The sequence below is a fragment of the Pongo abelii genome, chromosome 12, assembly GCF_028885655.2.
Source record: "Pongo abelii isolate AG06213 chromosome 12, NHGRI_mPonAbe1-v2.0_pri, whole genome shotgun sequence".
NCBI classification, from domain to species: Eukaryota; Metazoa; Chordata; class Mammalia; order Primates; family Hominidae; genus Pongo; species Pongo abelii.
In genome coordinates, this window is record NC_071997.2 from 77,753,636 (window position 1) to 77,771,845 (window position 18,210).

General features: G+C 43.6%; 1 protein-coding gene across 9 annotated transcripts in view; it reads right to left on the minus strand.

Annotated features, from left to right (window-relative positions):
- Positions 1-18,210, minus strand: part of SPTBN1 (spectrin beta, non-erythrocytic 1) — a 212,449-nt gene that overhangs the window by 19,015 nt on the left and 175,224 nt on the right. For all 9 annotated transcript variants that reach the window (XM_024242708.3, XM_054547569.2, XM_063713439.1 and 6 more), the window contains 10 exons: positions 17,885-18,087; positions 12,815-12,905; positions 7,468-7,614; positions 6,030-6,293; positions 5,165-5,389; positions 4,599-4,688; positions 4,141-4,422; positions 3,355-3,485; positions 1,427-1,631; positions 638-1,012 (listed from right to left, as the gene is read on the minus strand). In XM_024242708.3, the coding sequence (XP_024098476.1) occupies positions 638-1,012; positions 1,427-1,631; positions 3,355-3,485; positions 4,141-4,422; positions 4,599-4,688; positions 5,165-5,389; positions 6,030-6,293; positions 7,468-7,614; positions 12,815-12,905; positions 17,885-18,087 (2,013 nt within the window). The remainder of the gene's footprint in view (positions 1-637; positions 1,013-1,426; positions 1,632-3,354; positions 3,486-4,140; positions 4,423-4,598; positions 4,689-5,164; positions 5,390-6,029; positions 6,294-7,467; positions 7,615-12,814; positions 12,906-17,884; positions 18,088-18,210) is intronic.

Genomic DNA, 18,210 nt, shown 5'->3' on the forward strand with positions numbered 1-18,210 from the left:
TAACATCTTTAATAAAATTGGCTTCTTCTCTAGGGCCATGAAACTTAGAAGAAAAAAAAAATACAATTTGTTTTTCAACTAAAAGGCATAAGACTAAACAAGAAACTGTGCAGAGATCAGAAAGGAAACTAGAGAGCGATTACACGAGATTCTGTTGTATTGTTACTACTTTGTCAAACATCTTTTAAACAAAGTCTTAGTGGTAGTCATTTTATACTGGGGACAAGGCATGATAAAATGTCAGAATCCTGTTTTTTTCTTTTTCCAGACATATAACTTAGAACCTGGTTGATGAAAAATAGTAAGATATTATTTTGGAAATTGTTCTGGGTGGATATGCTAACATAATAAAAACACTTGCTGAGGCCTATAACTTGCAAACATCTGTGTATGCATCTGGTTTATTTATTTTAATCATGGGGGCACTCATCTAATGTTCACAAATGTGGCAAATGTAGACCTTTATGGACTGATAAGTTCTCCCAAATGGAGCACTATTACAAAGTGGGTACATGTATGTGCTTAATTGGGGCAATTCTTTTGAAGAGCCAAGGAACAGGGAGATACTTACAGATGCCCAAAGATGTTCTATGGAGAAAAAGCCTCCCCAGCACCCCTGGGTGGCTGCCCTACCCACCTGTGTGCCCAGAGCCTGGATGTCATGCTCAAATGTAGTATGCATTCTCTGTAAGGTCTCCACTGTGTTCTGATCTCTCCCAAGCTCCTCAGGGAGTTTCTTGTGTTTGTCCTGTATACGCCCAAAGATCTCCTTGGCATCATGGTAAAACTTGTGCAGTTCATAGGAAGCGGCAAGAATCTGTGTTCTTGTGTCAATGAGCTCCAGGAGGTCGGCCCAGGCTTCATTGAGGCCGTCCTTCCATTCAGCAATGGTGGCGGCATCTGAATGTCCAGAGTTGATAAGCTCATCTGCCATGTGATTGACCGTGTCCACGCGCTCCTGCCCAATGTTCCCGGTGTCTCGGGCAAACTCCCGGAATCGTTCTTGTAACATCTGAAACGGAGATGGGTACGGAAATCACTGTGAACTCTGTATTTCTTGATCACATGAATACCCTTTGGAAGGAAACTGCCTCTAAGCAAGATGTAGCCAATAATACTCATGACTTAAGAACAACAGATCTTAGCTCGAGAACCTCTCAGCAACTGGGTTTCCTTCTTGCTCACTGCAGCAGAGTGAGGCCCTACCTCCACCTCCTTTTACTACCAGAGGAAGAGGTACACAGAGAGGTTAGCCAACCTAAATGCAAGTCACCTGCTTATAAAAGAAACACCACCTTAAAACTAAACCCTAAGACCTCTGATTGGAGTCCAGGACATTTTATCTGCTCACAGATAAGGAATACAAATGGCCTTCCACACCATCGCTTACTGCACAACCAACTCATGCACTGCCTCAAGTACTTGCCGTGACATGCTCATAGTCCTGTCCCAGTTCGTGGGACCCTGCGACCACCTCCCTCTCAGCGATCCACTGCTCCAGGTCGTCCACCTCCCGGTTGAGCTGGAATAACCTGTGTCTCTCATCCAGCTTGCCTCTTCTCTCTTCAGCAAGGTCTTTCAGACCAGCGTACAGTTTATCCACTTTGGATTGCCGCATGCTAATGCGCTCACTGAAAAAGAAAAGGAGCAATGGGGAGAAAAAGGATCTTAAATGTCAATTTTCTTCAGGGGAAAAACAAATGAGGTGGAGATAATGGGAGAGCATATTACATCATATTTCTCAAAGGAAACTCTGGTTAACCTACTTAGCATGAAAAAAAAACACCTCTGAAATTGGCCACAATTTGAAGTCATGAAGAGTCAATATGTAAACAAAAGAGCCAATATGTAAACTAAATTCGCCTACCCCTACTATTACACTAGGGATGAGTAGTGCCTCACTCTGCTGCAGTCAATAGTGGGGGTAGGCGAATTTAGTGGGGAAAGGGGGAAATTCTCTGTGCACCTCTGGCTCTGCAAATCAGGATTTCCTTTGATGTTAAAAGTTAATGCAAAATATTCCCAGTGAGGAAGGTGGCAAGACAAAAAATAAGTTAATGCAAAATCCAGAGTGGTCTTGCATTCTCTGGTACCATGCTGCCAGAGGGACAAATGACACAGCCAGTGTGGCACGCACGGCCCTCTACCTTCTCTGGGCTGAGTGCCCATCCTTGTTAGGAGGGCTGGACCGGCTGCTCCATCTCATGAGTCCCAGGTGTGCAGTCAGGAGACTGAATCCCCCTCCCTCCAACTTCTCCCCAGAATGATGGTCTACAAACCAGAATACCAGAGACAAAGACATGTTGGTGCCTATACCTGGAGACTAGGAAGGCCACTTTCCTGGGAATCCTGATCACGAACATTTAAGAACCTCCTACACCAACAGAGCCACTGACCTCATCTCCCCTAACCTGCCCTGGTTAAATGCACAAGGCCAATTCCTTTCCAAGTCATAAAAGGCATTTACACAAAATGCCTAAAATGACTGCTTTGGAAGTTAACACAGGGGCCTGATGAGTACCACACACTGACCTCTTTTTTTTCCTCGAAGGTGTTCTAATCACTTGATATCTAAGAGTTAGGAGGTGTTATCACTTTGTTCTTCCTGGGAGCCCCTTCATTTTACAGGTCCATGCATTCTTGTCTAATGCTCCTCTTAAAACTAGTAATTACTTTACTAAACTGGATGACTTTTTCAACCCAAGCGTAAGTGCTATGACTATCTGTATCCACCATGCAAGTCAACCTGTACTTCTGATCATTTTTATTTTTTTGAGACAAGGTCTCACTCTGTCGCCCAGGCTGGAGTGCAGCAGTGTGAACATGGTTCACTGTGGCCTCAAACTCCTGGACTCAAACCATCCTCCCAACCTCAGCCTCCTGAGTAGCTGAGTAGTACAGACATGTGCCACCACACCCAGATGATTTTTGTATTTTTTGTAGAGATGAGGTTTCACCACATTGCCGAGACTGGTCTTTGGCCCCCTGGGCTCAAGCAATCCTCCCACCTTGGCTTGGTAAAGTGCTGGGATTACAAGTGTAAGCCAGCTTACGCTGACTACCCAGCCTACTCAACCTGTACTTCTGACTCACGACACCAATATTCTTTCAGGAGAGCCTTGGCCAACAGGAGATATTTAACCCACAAGAGCAATTTCCTAATATAACTGTTCACCCACCCTAATCATGATAGGATGTTTTAAATGATGGGTCTGTTTTAAAAATGCTTCTCAAAGATTTGCCTTACCAGCAAGTCATGATGAATGCTGACATTTTCTTTTGGTGGGGATTAGCAAGAGACCCTCACTGAGAGGAATCGAGAGCCGGGTCTCACACTCATGAAGCAGCACTCACCTTTCAGGATGGCTGTCGGCCACCAGGGCCCGGCTGGTCTTGGAGAGCTGATGCACGGTCTCTGCATAGTCCTCCACAGCTTGTTCTAGGATCTGGTGCTTCTTTAACATGGAGACAGCACTCTGCTCATCCTGCAAAGACAGTAGAACATCACAACCATAGCTGTCCCCTCTGGTCCTACACCACCTTAAGGAGCGACAGACCAGCTGCTCAGCAGGGTAGGAGGAAGGATCAGTAGAAAAAAAACTCCAGAGGTGCAGTATGGACAGTGGAACACAGAAGTGTTCCAAGAGCTTCCATATGGACTGGACCACAGAAGCCTGTGCAGAAGATAAACACAAGGAGAATGCAGAATGAGCAGGGCCCCTCTCAGAGGAAAGCTTGGGCAGGCCAAGTGTGCTTGGTTCACTGGAATCCCTCATGGTCCATCAAGTATGTAAATGACAGCATTCCTGGAACCTTGCAATACTTTCAAATTGTCTCCAAGCAATCCTATATTTTGTAAAGTTTAGGGAACCTATAAATAGACAGCAGGAAGGACTCTGGCATATTTCAAAGATGAAAGGATGAACCTGTTCTTAATGGCACACTAGGATTCAGATAAGGAAATGCTGCACCAAAGGGAAACCAGCAGCTGGATTTCAGACACCTTCATGCACATGGTGTCCCCTTAACACTCAAAGGCTACAAGGGAAGTTTTTATAAAGACAGAGCCGCCAGCAGAAAGTAAGCTCAGGGTTTGAATCTGAGGCTCTCCTGGGACACGGATGCTTCCCGCCTCCTCACCTTGGCCTTCTCCTCTGACATCATGTACAGCTCCTGCTCGCTCATCCAGGCTTCGGCCTCAGCAGCATCAAAGTAGTACTGCTGGGCCCTGTGCGCCTCCTCCAGCCGCCTGTGGCGTTTCTCTGTCTCCTCAATGAGGAGACCCCACAGCTGCTTCAGGTCGGCAAGCCTCTGTCTGATGGCCTCAGCGTTGAGGCTGCTGCTGTCAGTGACGATGTTTTGGCTCCTCTCAAAGATGTCGTCAATGCGAGGCTGGTGCCCCTGGATTTCTTTCTGGAGGGTCTGGAGGGAGCGGAAAATACACACAAAGGCTTGCTAAATGGCAGCCGTCTGCTGCTTATGTCAAGCTGTTAGGGCCAAAAAGAAATCGCAAGGCTTCAAAGCTCTCTGCCATTCTCAGTCTCATAATTTAGAGCAATTATTTATCAGACAGAACTAGCTCGAGCAGAAAGACTTACCTGATTTTTCTTTATTAACAGCTGCACAGTCTGGAGGTTGTGGCCATGATCCGTGGAAGTTGCCAAAGGCATCCTCTCTCCAACCCACAACTGGGAAGAATTGTAAATAAGTGGTCAGATCCACTCAGAGGAACAAATATACGACACAAACAAGAGCAGTGAGGGGCAGTGAGGGACAGCAAGGGTGAGCTTCAGAGAGTGCTCAGCCCCCTCGGGAGGGCTGTCTTGGGAAGCACGCCCTTGTTCTCCGAGACAGGGCTAGGGAGAGTCTTTCCAACTTTACCTCATCCTCAAGGTCAAACTCACTGTGAGTCCTCATTACTTTTAAAAAGTCTGTTTTAGGGCCATTAAAATCCTAGAGTATCCCTAGATAACATGAGAGGAGCAATGGAGTTGCATTTAGGGTGAAAAAGGAAAGAAACTTTAGACCATCCAGAGCGTGGACTTTGGCAGCTCAGCTTGCCAACGTGGCCCAAGGTGAGGTTGACTGAGAAGTGAGAATGTGGGCTTTAGCACAGGCAAGGAGACTCATGGAAAAGCCATGTGTGCAGCAGGGGTCGACTCACGATCTCGTCCTCCACATCCCTGTTGAACTGATGGATCTCTTTGGAGGCCAGCAGGTTATGCTTCCTCTCGTTCAAGGGCTCCAGCAACTCCATGAACTTGGTCTGCACAGTGAGGCGCTTGCTGTCCACCTCGTCGGTGCTCTTCCCTTCCTGACTCAGGGCCTGGGCTTGGCTTTGGAGCTCTTCGATCTCCTTCTTCCGCACTTCCATCTGATTCTCCAGCATCTGAGGGCAGAAAAGCAGCCTCAGCGCTCAGCACAGACCATCTTTTGCAGTGACTGGCTCTAAGCAGAACTGCTGGGCCTGGGACTTGGCCACACCGCAAAGCCAGCCATGGGAGCCACTCGAACATTTTGCCACTGACTTGCTTTTCAACATCAATGGAACTGTTTTCAAGTAAATCTGAGGTAAATTCATTTGCCCTTAAAGCCCTCTATGATGATGTAATATAAACAGTTATTTTTATTATCTATAAAGTGCCTTGAACAACTCAGATAACTGTCACAAATTAAGATGTTAAACAACAATATGTGAATATTTCTTTCGTGTAAAATGCAGAATTGAACGAGATGAATATTTATTTAACTGTTAAACGGTGATAATACCCATTAACTAAGAAAATTTTCAATCCCATACACAGACAGCCAACACCCAATACTCCTAATACTGTGTCTTTCTAGTCTGGACAAGTGTCTTTCTATTCTGGAAATGTTCTATGATGCTGTTAGAGCAAGTACTCTTCTGGGTTAAAAATGCCTTCCCATGGAAGGTGGACTCCTGATAACGCAGTAGGTGAGAAAAGACTCTAAGGACTATGGCTGTAAAACACAAATACATTCACGTCCATGATGGCTTGTCCACTTGCCTGTTGCTTTTTCAGCAGGATATTGACACTGGTCAGGTCTTTGCCATAGTCATCAGACTGAATCTGACTCTCCAGGCCATGCAGCCATTTGTCTAGATCTGCACAGCTCTGGGTGAAAAGTTCGGCCTTGTTTGCATCAAAGAGCCGCTGGGCCTTTGTCTGAGTAGTGGATTCAAGGACTTCCCACATTTTATGTAAACCAGTGAGTTTCTCCTTCACCACAGCTTCCGTCTCAGGCTTTTCTGAAATGAGCTGCATTCCTTCCTGGAAAACAAAACCAACATGGTTGTAAATAAACAGTTTGCTACAGAAAAAATGTCACTGTGAAAAACAAACCTAGGACATTTGATCCGTGATTTACCCATTCATTCAATACACACAGTCTTTACACATGAAGTTACTGCTCAATAAAATCGACTGACCTAGGTTGTGTACATTACATGGGTTTCATGGGAATTAAGCAATAAATGTTACATGCTGAAATAGTTTCAACTGGGGCAATGGAATACTGAATGCTAATAACCTGACTTCATCTCCTCCACTCCATGACCAAAGATGATATACAACACATTATTATTATTATTATTATTGTTATTATATTGAGACAGGGTCTCGTTCTATCACCCAGACTGAAGTACAGTGGCGCTATCTCAGCTCACTGCAACCTCTGCCTCCTGGGCTCATGCCTCAGCCTCCCCAATAGCTGTGATTACAGGTACACACCACCAGGCCTGGCTATTTTTGTATGCTTCATAGAGATGGGGTTTCACCATGTTGGCCAAGCTGGTCTGAAACTCCTGGCCTCAAGTGATCCATCCGCCTTGGCCTCCCAAAGTGCTGGGATTACAGGCATGAGCCACCGTGCCCTGCCAATACATTATTTTAACCATGAAGAATCTGAAACACTATGAAAAGTCTAAAAGGAGAGAAGGGAGTGGTGGGAAACTCCACATTCATCTTCAGTTATGCTGCCCAGAATCTCTCTGTGCCAGAATAACACATCATAATAATTATTATAGCACCTGGTATACAGTAGTCTCATAGAAAAAAGCAATTTTAAAAAATATGTATATATTTAAAATTATGTGCAATCTGTCACAGTGCAACACAAATAATATGATCAAGATAGTGGAATCCCTGCATGAGAGCTCACATTCCATCAGCAACAGCAGACGAGAGGCACAACAGAAACTAAGTGCCTAGTATTCGTTCTAAGATAAATCAAGCATTTTCTACTATCTGGTTGAGTTTCTGCTTTTTCCCTTTTGATGGGTTGAAGTCAGGAACCGGTACGTGCAAAGGGAGCTATTACTGGCTGTGTAACTTACGCAAATGTACAGATAAGATCAGATGTGCTGGAAAACGTGCTAAATAAAAAGGAGTTTATTACTACCCTGTTTGTTTTCTCACCATGGCCACATCAAATGTTTTAACTCACCTTCTCGATTTTGTCAAGCCATTCTTTGTTGGATGCAAGTTCTGCCATAAATGCTTGATGCTTCAACCATTTACTGTGCAGATTTCTGGCTTCATCGTAAGACATGTCCTGGGCTGTGAGCATCTTCTCATTGATCCAGAGAGACAGCTAGGGAAAGATCAGAAGGATTCAGAGATTGTGATCCTAGACATCAGCCTTTTTTCCACCTGGAAAGGGTTGTGTTTATGTCATATTATGCATACTACACACGTTTTCATGGTGACAGACAACCAAATATTTAACTTCACAACTCTGACCCATCATGACAGGTGTCCATTAGATGGAGCTTGTACCTCAGCTCTGCTCCAAACTATATCTAACATTCATTCCAGAAGTACAAAAGCTCTATAAGCCAGTTTTCAAACTGTTTGGCACTCATAACTGGCTTTCCCCACAAAAGGCCCGTAATTCTGCCCCAACCAGTCCAAGACACGACTCTTTTTCTCTTCCAAATACCTGTGTCAGCTATACCATGTTAATCATGATTGACTTTTACTCCATTTGGCAATCCTTATTACTCTCTTAGTTCTTTTTATTAAAAAAAAAAAAAAACAAACTACTTATTTATTACCTCCCCCTTTTTGTGGGAGCATTGAAGGGAATGCAAAAAGGCATAAATAACTTGCTCACTGTAGGGCTAAGGCAACAATGATGCCCTTTCAATGTTTCCTTCAAGTTTGAGTCACCTTCACCTCTTTTTCTATAGCCTCTAGTTCTCTAAAGAACCTTTCATTCACACCAAGAACACTTCACAGGACTTGATTTTGAGACCCAACATGTCTGCTTGGATCTGAACTCTGGAGAGCCACACAAAGGCTGCCGGCCGCTGACAGACCTGAGAAAGGAGCTCTCTTACCAGGGTCAGCCAAACGCCAGGCCCAGACCCACTTTTGCTGGCTTCCATCCCGAATCGGCCCTGGCTCATTACTGCCTGCCTGTAAGGGCCATGCTGGAGTCCTGATTCCCACCCCATTTGCTTTGCTAACCTAGGAAGAGCTTTTTGTTTGCCCAGGCTGAAGATACATAAAAGAATGCAGAGCCAGCCCGGAATCAGAAGCAACCAACTGAAGGGACCATGTCCCTTCTCCTGAGTGACCATGAGAAGCCCACTTTTACACCAGTTATTGTCACAACAAACTGGCACCTTAAATCCTTCATGGTTCTACCAACAAAGATCTAGAAGTGACACATAAAACCAGTAGAAGTACTTACAGAATTAACATTTCCAAGGCCCTTCCACTCCCGCTGTGGGCTGCTGCCAGGCAAGGCTCCCCGAGATTTGTTTTTTGGAAATGATGTCAAGGAGAGCGACGTGGGTCACAGGAGCCCTCTGGCTCTGAAAGCGGGTGAACTCTTGGGCACTGTCCCTATCTTTCTCAGGCTATTCACCACGCAGGGAATGGGGCAGGGGGCAGGGGCAGGAGGGGGTTAAAAGCAAAAGGTAGTGAGATTTTTGATGTCACTCTTTGTTGAGGGAAAAACTAGTAAATCTCATAAAGCCCTTTGTCATCAAAGACCACGGATCTATTATACAATAAAGGCATGCACTTCCTACTTGGAAATAATTATCTATGTTCCAGTTACCTGGGCAGCTAAAATCTGAAAGACTATGGCCATTCAATCTTAGGGGAAAACAAGTTAAAGTAAAACTTAATGACAAAATTTTTTCCAGTATTCTGTACATACACACAAAACAGAAGGCATTTATTGATTCAAAGTGCCAAGGACATTCACATATTTTCACTATTCATAACCACCTACCCAAGAGATTAAAAAGAGAGAGAGACAGCGCTACATAAAAATCAGAGGCTTATAAACAAATCTGCTCTTTGCTGAACACATCATCCTACAGATAAAGCATCATGCAATACAGCACAATGAAATGGATCTATGGAACTTGCTAGTTCATCAGCATTCTGCAACCAAAGCTACAGTTATTATTTGTGGGCATTTACAAAGGTCATTTAAGAATTTACTCATTCTCTGCAGAAAAGATCACTGTGCAGACTGGAAAAAGATAAGGAAAAAATGCTTTGATTGTTGAATTAAGCTAACAGTAAAGGACTAACTCACATCCCTGTACCAGACACATGTAGATATAATGCCTTCCTGGAAAAATAAAAATCAGTTCCAGAAAATAGGTGGTGTAGTGTGAGGACACACAACACAAAAGGAATACCTTTAAAATCATTCATTCATTTTTCAGGACATCACATTAAAATAACACTACAGGCCAGGCGTGGTGGCTCACACCTGTAATCCCAGCACTTTGGGAGGCCAAGGCGGGTGGGTCACTTGAGGCCAGGAGTTCAAGACCAGCCTGGCCAACAGGGTGAAACCTCGTCTCTACTAAAAATACAAAAACTAGCTGGGTGTGGTGGCGCATGCCTGGAATCCCAGCTATTTGGAAGGCTGAGGTAGGAGACTTGCTTGAACCCGGGAGGTGGGGGCTGTAGTGAGCCGAGATCCCACCACTGTACTCCAGCCTGGGCAACAGAGCGAGACTCTGTCTCAAACAAACCAAACCAAACCAAACCAAACCAAACCAAACCAAACCAAACCAAACCACTACAAAGATGATGATGGTCTCTATCTTTCCACTGTAACTGGGAATAGGAGGGTCCCTGCTCATTCCAGCATACTGTATATGCCAGCAGATTGTATTGCTGGTACAATAGTTGTCCTCATCTAGGCGGTGTTTACGGGGATGGTAACGGGGCGGATCTTACAATCCACACCTTCTCTAACCAAGGCACCCAACAAGGAAGGAAGCTGAACAAAAAGACAAACCCCTGGATTCCCCATACCTTGAACAATACCAACATCCTGTAATAGTATTAAATTTGACCTCTGAGTGCTCCGTAAATATCTACCAGAATGACAGGTAGATTATCAAATGTAGGGCTGGTCCACACACAAACGCCATTCTCAAAAGATTCTGGCTTAAAAGGGGTGTATTTTAATAAGGCTGAATGATGGAAAAGTTTGTAGCCAACGAGTGTATCACCCTTTTGATTATAGTACTATACCAAGTGTTTTAGAGCCCCCAAGCTTGACCTAAATTCCACCAACCATGCAGAGACTATACAGGCTGGTGTGGGACACCCGACACCTCCCACAGACACTATGGCTGTACTAACTTCTAATGTGGCTCCAGGAGAGACAGGCAGGACAAGGGAAGACAGGATAAACCAGGATGAGTTCGCAGAGCAGTCACATGGAGATCTGCAAATCATCTCCTGGACATAAAAAGCTCCACCCAAACTTTCCTGTGTTCTTTGAGGAGAAGTCACAGAAGACAGAGCCCCTGGGCATGCCTCATAATCACTGGAACTCAGCCAAGGTGTGTGTGGAGGAGAGAACTCCTCATAACCAGGGATGCTAATTTAGAGCAAGTGGAAACAAAGATCTAAAGACCTATTAAGACTGATCATTTCCTGTGATTCCATCGGGAAGAACTATAACTTTATCTACTTACTTTTCCCATAGATGTCTACTTATGAAATCTACGTATGTCAGTGGAAAATAAGAGACTGGAAATTTCATATACAAATGAGTTTCTCTCAAGGGTTCCCCTGGCCACTCATGTGCTCACACCCTGGTCTTCTTTTTCTTAGATTTAAACTGAGCTTTACCATGGTTAGGTAAATGAATTTCATCTTATTAACTTGCCCTTTAAAAGCAAGAGTGTGGGATCCCATTGATCCCCCTATCCCCAGGAATATGGACTGAGGTTACAGGGAGTCACCGATGGTTTCTCAAGGTGAAACAGGGACTACCAATCTGTGGAAGGCACAGCCCAAGCTACAAACACCTCTTCATCCCCTTTACTCCCTCCAGTGAAAAATGGCAACTGGTATTACTGCAGCACACTAGGCAACTCCACATAGCTAACTTTAGATCCCATTACTCTCTTCTATGCCCTGTCTTGGGACATGAATGCCTCTGTAAGTGAGTATCCTATTCAAATGGGTTACTAATGCTTGCGTGTCACTTACAAGAGGCACTCCTGTCTTCAGCCTGTCTGGCTCCGGGCAAATCCCCCAGAGACCTAGATTCATCAATGTGGTGCTTAAAGCTGACAGACCCTAAGCTTCATAGTTTAGGGGCTTTCCTTCTTAAGGTCCTGCTGCAAGAGCATATTGCAAGATTCACAGTAAGACAGCAGTTTAACGGATGCAAAGGATTGCTTCTGTCATACGTGATCTAACGCAGCTGTCATTGGAGCTGTATTTCTTTAAATGCACAGTCACACGTTTGCATGCAGGGTGTCTGTGATGACTGGAGTTGTATTCTCAGTGTATGACCTGATTCTACCCCCATACTCTTAGCCCCATCAAAGTTCCTGCAGCTTTGTGTGGATATTCCTCACCCCATTCTTGCCTGAGCATTTTTATTTTAATAAACCAGAGAGGGCTGAGTCTGTTGTTCTCTGGCAGACAGAGAAATATGGTGTGCTCACGAACTCACATGTGAAATAAGCTAGATGCTATTTTCCAACTAGTGTGCAGAGAAACTACTTTTTTCTGGCCAACTTTAGTTTTCAAAGTTTCTGCATGTATCAGAAGAGCATGAAATAGTACAATGATCATCAGATTAATACCACATTAAAACTTGGTGTTTGGAATCAGCATTATCGCTCTTTGCATGTTAGATACACATGGGAAGAGCTTGAAAGATGGACAGATGAAGGTCTTAAGTGAATAAGAAACTAATTTGTATTTTGAAAATCTCTGCTTCTTACTTGGTAGCCAGTTTCAGTTCCCTTTAGTTCTTTCCTTCCATATCATTGAAATGCACATTGCTTTAAAGAGTGAAAGCATGACACTAAATACTTCTAGGTTGCACAATATTCTAGGACATCAATATCCAACAGAACTTCCTTTGACGACAGAAATGTTCTATATCTGTGTTGTTCAACATGGTAGCCATTAGTCAAAGTTGGCTACTGAGCACTTAAAATACAGCTAGTGATGGAAGAACTACACTCTTAGTTTTATGTAATTGTAGTTAACTTAAAATGAAATAGCCAACCAACCATAAAGACACTGTAGCTGGTGTCTACTGTAATGAACAGGGCAGTACTATACTATTAATATAATAGTCTAGATTATAATGATCTAATTAAGCTGTAGCTTGTAGGCTGGAAAACCGATGAAGTGCCACATATCCCTGCCTGCGAGTCAAATGGGTGCTATGGATTTCTGGTTTCATTAATTTTATAATTCAAAAAGGCTCTTGTGCTAAATGCTGGTTGGCAATTGCTATTACTGGAACCCAGGAATAGAGGGATTAAAGAATAACATACCTCTTGACAATCTTGCAGGAATTTCTGTAGATCCCTGTTGTCCTTCAACCTCATCAAAAGTTCACTGGCTGTCTCACGATTCTTCCTATGTCTATTAGAATGGTAACAAAAATAATTTTTAAAAAAGGAAGTAGAGAATCTTGAAATACAGAATACAAATCAATTTATTTCCTGAATTTCTAACTATGCTAAAAAGAGTTTGCTTGCAGTTCTCAATAATGTGAAGGAGACAAGATAAAGAGATTTTAGCATCCTCCAAAGGAGTAAGCCATGGTCCCAGAGAGACCCAAACATCTGCCCAAACTACACAACAGGCCGAACATACTGTCAAATGATCTATACAAATTTGGTGCTTCCTAATCTGGTGTTAAGAAAAAAATATGAGCACACGCTTTGTACAAGTCCTTATTTTAGGCACCAGGGGAGAAGTGGAAACTTATTTTCAAGAAGCTCATAACTGGGTGACACATACAAGGCTAAGAAAATATATATAATCACGTAACTGGCTTTAAACAAATGTTTCCTGAAAGACAGTTTCTCACGTTGAAAAAAACTCACCAAAAATAAAACAAAAAGGAATAAAAATTTTTAGACCTATAAGACTATATACTAACTCAATCCCACTTTTAATCAATTGATAAGGGTAATTAAAGCTCAAAGAAGTTAAAACACAAAACCTTAAATCAATAACTTGTAAGAAGTGGAAAGAGCTGCTGAATTTGGTAAATGCTAAGGCAAAGGGGGTGCTCGCTCCCTACTTGGCTCCTTCCCCATCTGCTGTGAAGGTGCCAGCACTCTTTGGCAAACTTCCTTCATGCACCCAGTGGCTTAGAGACTGGAAACTGAGAAATAGCAGCGTGAATGCCTAGCAAAGGATTGCCTTCCAGTGGCTCCACTACAATAGCAGAGAGCTTCATTTCCAATAGGGGAGGACCCACTGAGGATTCAAAAGCACTGCCACACATACACTTCCTTGATATTCCTGAGTTGCCTAAACAAGAAAGCCAGTCTATATTCAGGGTATTAAGATGGATAAAGGCAGAGTGCAACCGAGGAGAGCTGGGTTTTCATTCTGATTCTTAGAGCAATTTCTCACTGCCTGTGCCTGCACAAGGTCTCTCCTCTATCCACCAAACCCTGAGGCAGGGATGAGGAAGAACACACAGCCTTGGATTCTCCACCACGCTGAGTAAGAGTAGCTTGGTGAACACGTGCTGCTGACTGGTATCTGAAGAAACTTCCCCAGGAGAAAGAAAGATCTTAGAGTCGAGATGCATGCACCATGCGGGCCCTCAGTGGCTGCTGACAATGCAGTGTCATAGCCGTTGTCTGCCTGGAGAATCAAAGGGAAAAGCCCTCTGCCCCTATAGCTCCTGCAGGTACCAGTGGCTACAGAACAGTAGAAATTACACATATTTACATGTTATAACATCACACATAATTTATATTACGTAAACTACAGTATTACACACAATTATTGTAAATAAAAATATTATTAGGCATATGTTAGATACAAATAATGCCTTTTTAATTTTTTTAAGTTGAAGGGAGTTCCATAGCATCAGGAAAAGGGATCTTAATATGCTTATCCCACATAGGCAAAATGCAAACGTAGAAAAATAGTTATACTATAATGCTAAATGAAAAGAGTTTATACATATTAAATGATATAAAACTCCAAGGCATGGGTTAGAAAGCAAACACTTAAATGGCATATGCTACAGATGGGATTAAGGGCAGTAGTTCTCTCCTTGAAAATGTCAGACATTTACTGCTTTTATAACAACAAAAAATAATAAAGGCCAGAGACATTTTATGTCATTGCCATCTATCATCAGAAACCAAAATTAAATTAAAAAAAATAAAAGATTGTTAGTGAATTGGGCTAAAAAGAATTAGTCATCTAAGAATGTGGATGGGTTAGGAATGTCAAAAGGAAATTCCCTTCCCTCAAATTCCAGTTCTATTTCTAGGGGAGTTCAAGAACGCAAATCTTTAGAAAGGAGGTAATATGAGTTGGAGTTAGTGACAAATGCAGGAGTCCTGTCGGTAGTCAAAGGGATAAAGGATTCCATTCCCTTTGGCATGGCATCTCATTGAAGTCCTACAGTGGCAGGGAAGAATCCCAGATACTGGAAATTAACAACAGGACACACATCCTTGCCTCTCACGGAAATAACAGAAATGAAAGCAACTTCAAACACTGGAAAGATTCATTAAGGGAGAAATATGACCAGACAGAATCCTGAATGTATCTCTTATATAATCAACTCTCATGCATGCCCGGCAGATACCTGCCCAAGCAGCCTTTCTCTTATAGTGGGACCATCAAGATGGGAAGAAGGAGGCAAGGATTTAGAGTCACATGTCCAAATGACACCGATCTATGCGCAGGTGTGACAACGGCCTTTGTGTGATGTGAAACACAGCCGCGCAGGCATCTGGGACTGCCGCTGACTCAGAAAACACTTAAAGGAAGTGAGTGTGGCTTAATGGTTTACTAATGCAACGGACATCATTCGTGGGAAGTGAAACTCAGGAAATTCTCTCCACGTTGGATCACGGATTCAATTACAGGGAAGGGCCTGAGAAGGACCTTCTAAAACTAGGCTGTAGTTTCCACAGTCTTAAGAGTGCTTTTCCATCTCTCACTTTCTCTCCCTGTAATAAGACTCAAAAAAGCTCCCTCATCACATGAAGCAGATGTGGGTGTTCTGGTTTCTGTGAATAGTCAAGAACCCCAGGTGCCTGAGTGAAACAGCTGGGTAACTTCTGAGCCTGTTTTCCAGTGTGAGACAGGGTCTTGCTTTACGAAGCTGGATACTGTTCCTTGCTCCCCATGAACTGTGCTGTGGCTGGAATTTCCCTTTTGGCCAGGAGCTCCCTCCCTCCCTGTTCACATCCCCTGGGGCAGGCTGAGGACAGTCTCTTCCCCCTCACAGGCACTTTGAAGGCCACTCATGCCCCACCCACATCTGTTAGAGTCAGTGTCTTTGTTCTGGTACTCTTTCCTTTCAACAACTCAGGAGACTTCCTGAACGTAAGCACATTATGATGACTTTACATTCTAGGAGAATCGCTTCACCACCGTGTCAGGATGTTTCGAGGAGCGGGGATTAGATCTGAAGGTTTAGATGTTTACTTAGTTTGTGCTCCTACAACACCTGGAACTCACAGATGTGTGTGTTTTCATAACAGACAAGTACCCTCTAGAGTCAGTTTCAGTTCTGTGGGACTCTGGGGATATTAAAGTGAAATCAGAATTAAGTTAACATCAATGGAGAAAAACAAGAAAATGTAGTTCTCCTGATGGCAGGTCATCGGGAAGCTCCCTCCTTCCATCTTTATTATGCTTATTGATAGTACAGGGTTATCTTTATGTTTCATTTTTAAAACTGAGGCATCCTAAGGAAGCTCTGGAACACCAGTAGCACAGGCTTTTGGTCAAGGGCAAAAGGAAGGTTAAGCCACAACTGAGGGCTGCTGCTGCTGAAATGTTTTATCATATCCAGGAGTCTTGACAGCATCATCTGCTTCCAATAGCTTTGTGCAGTTGCAGCACTGGGGACATAAAAAGAAACCGAGGAAGCAGCAAGGCAGGTGCATGCCTGCCTGAATGCACACATCCCTAACAGCCAAGCCCGCATGCAGGAAACCAGCTGTGTGCATCTAACATGGAAGTACATAGCATATCTTATTTACAAAATACTCAGAGTTAATATTACAAAAAAAGGAAATTCTTTTTCCCTAGGTTAAGAATGCTTTGCCCAATTGCTGTTTCTCATGCTCATTTAAGGAGGACTTGGTGGATTTATTTTTCTTTTTTGCAGCTGTTTTAAAAGCAACAGATACAAAATTATAATTAATATAAGTTATTCTCTATTCCACAATACCACCCTAGAACTTATGGTTCAGCCTGGGAATCAGCTCAGAAAAAAAGATTGGAAGTGGTATAAAGACAGGAGCTCAATCTTTATTGGAAACAGAGTAATCCCCTCTCCACCCATCTTATTTTAAGTCAACCTGACCAGGGGTCCCAGGAAACCCTCTCAGATGTGGTAAGCAAAGGAATATTCTTCCTTTCCAACACACTTGAAGGCCAGAAGAGAGGCAGAAAGGAAGGGCTTGTTTTTTGATAACATCAGTCTCACAGCAAGCCCTTAAATTCAACCCAAACTGGAACAGGGGCTATAGTGATTGATCCAGTGGCTGGCCCAGACTGGCCTGTGCTAGTGCATCCAACCCCGATCTGCCCCAACCTCCAACTTAAGTAACCGGGGCAAGGCAAGAGTAAGGAAGAGTAAGGAGTAAGTCAAAGAGTTAGGGTCAAACGGAGTCCACTGGCCTCCAGCCAGGGAGGAAATCTTTCAGACAGACAGACAGACAGACAGACAGACAGACAGACACACACACACACACACACACACACACGTAAATAAAAAAATAATTTTACACAAGAAATGAAGAAAGTGTATCCAATCCTGGAGATGCCCTGGCAGAAGAGGAAAATAACCTTTGCTCTTATTTACCTCTCATCATGAAAAAGATCCTATTACAGCACTATCCAAGCCAATTTTCTAAAAAAGTCCAGGTAATATTCCTTTGTGGCTTTGCCAGGTACTCAGAATAAGCAAGCTTCACCCTCCCTTCCCACTCTCCTGACAGGCTTCTTTCTCATGGATGAAGGGGAACATGGGCTTGGCTGGGAATACCTGGCGCCAGGGGTCCTATCAGGTGACACAAGCGTGTGTCAATCCTCAAAGGGCGTGGCTTATACCCGATCGCTATGCAGCACTGCGGCTCTTACAGGTCCTTGGTTAAGAATTAGCTTGGCTTCTCAGGCTTTCTTTCCTTTTGTGGACACTTGTACATTTCTCAACAGACCCACATTCTCAGGCAGTCATGCATAGCTCACTAATTTTCTGTATGGGTAGATGAAATTCTGCTGGGCGCCCATATTCTGCCCACTGGGAAATTTATACCCCAACTCCCAAGGGCTTCTGGCCAATGATTCAGAAGTTTGAGAGCCCCAAGGTGCAAGGCTCCCTTAAGAACCTCAGGAAACTGTACCTGTCATCAATAGAGTCCACCTTCTCCTGGATGCGATCTGAGTTGATGTTCCCATCGCTCACCAGCCTCCGGCCAGTCTCCACCACAGCGTTGATCTTCTCCTCATTGGCGTCCATGGTGGTCATGAAGTCCTCTTGCTTTTTAATTGCTGCTTCAGCTCCTTCCAAGGTGGTAGGCATTTCAGTGTGAGCCAGAACATACTCCTTATTTAAAAAGAGGAACAAATCATAGCAGATCAATGAAGGATCTCATTTTCCTGTATTCTACATTTCCATGCAACATACTTCACAACACTTTCTTCATTACACTTACATGAAATAATTAAA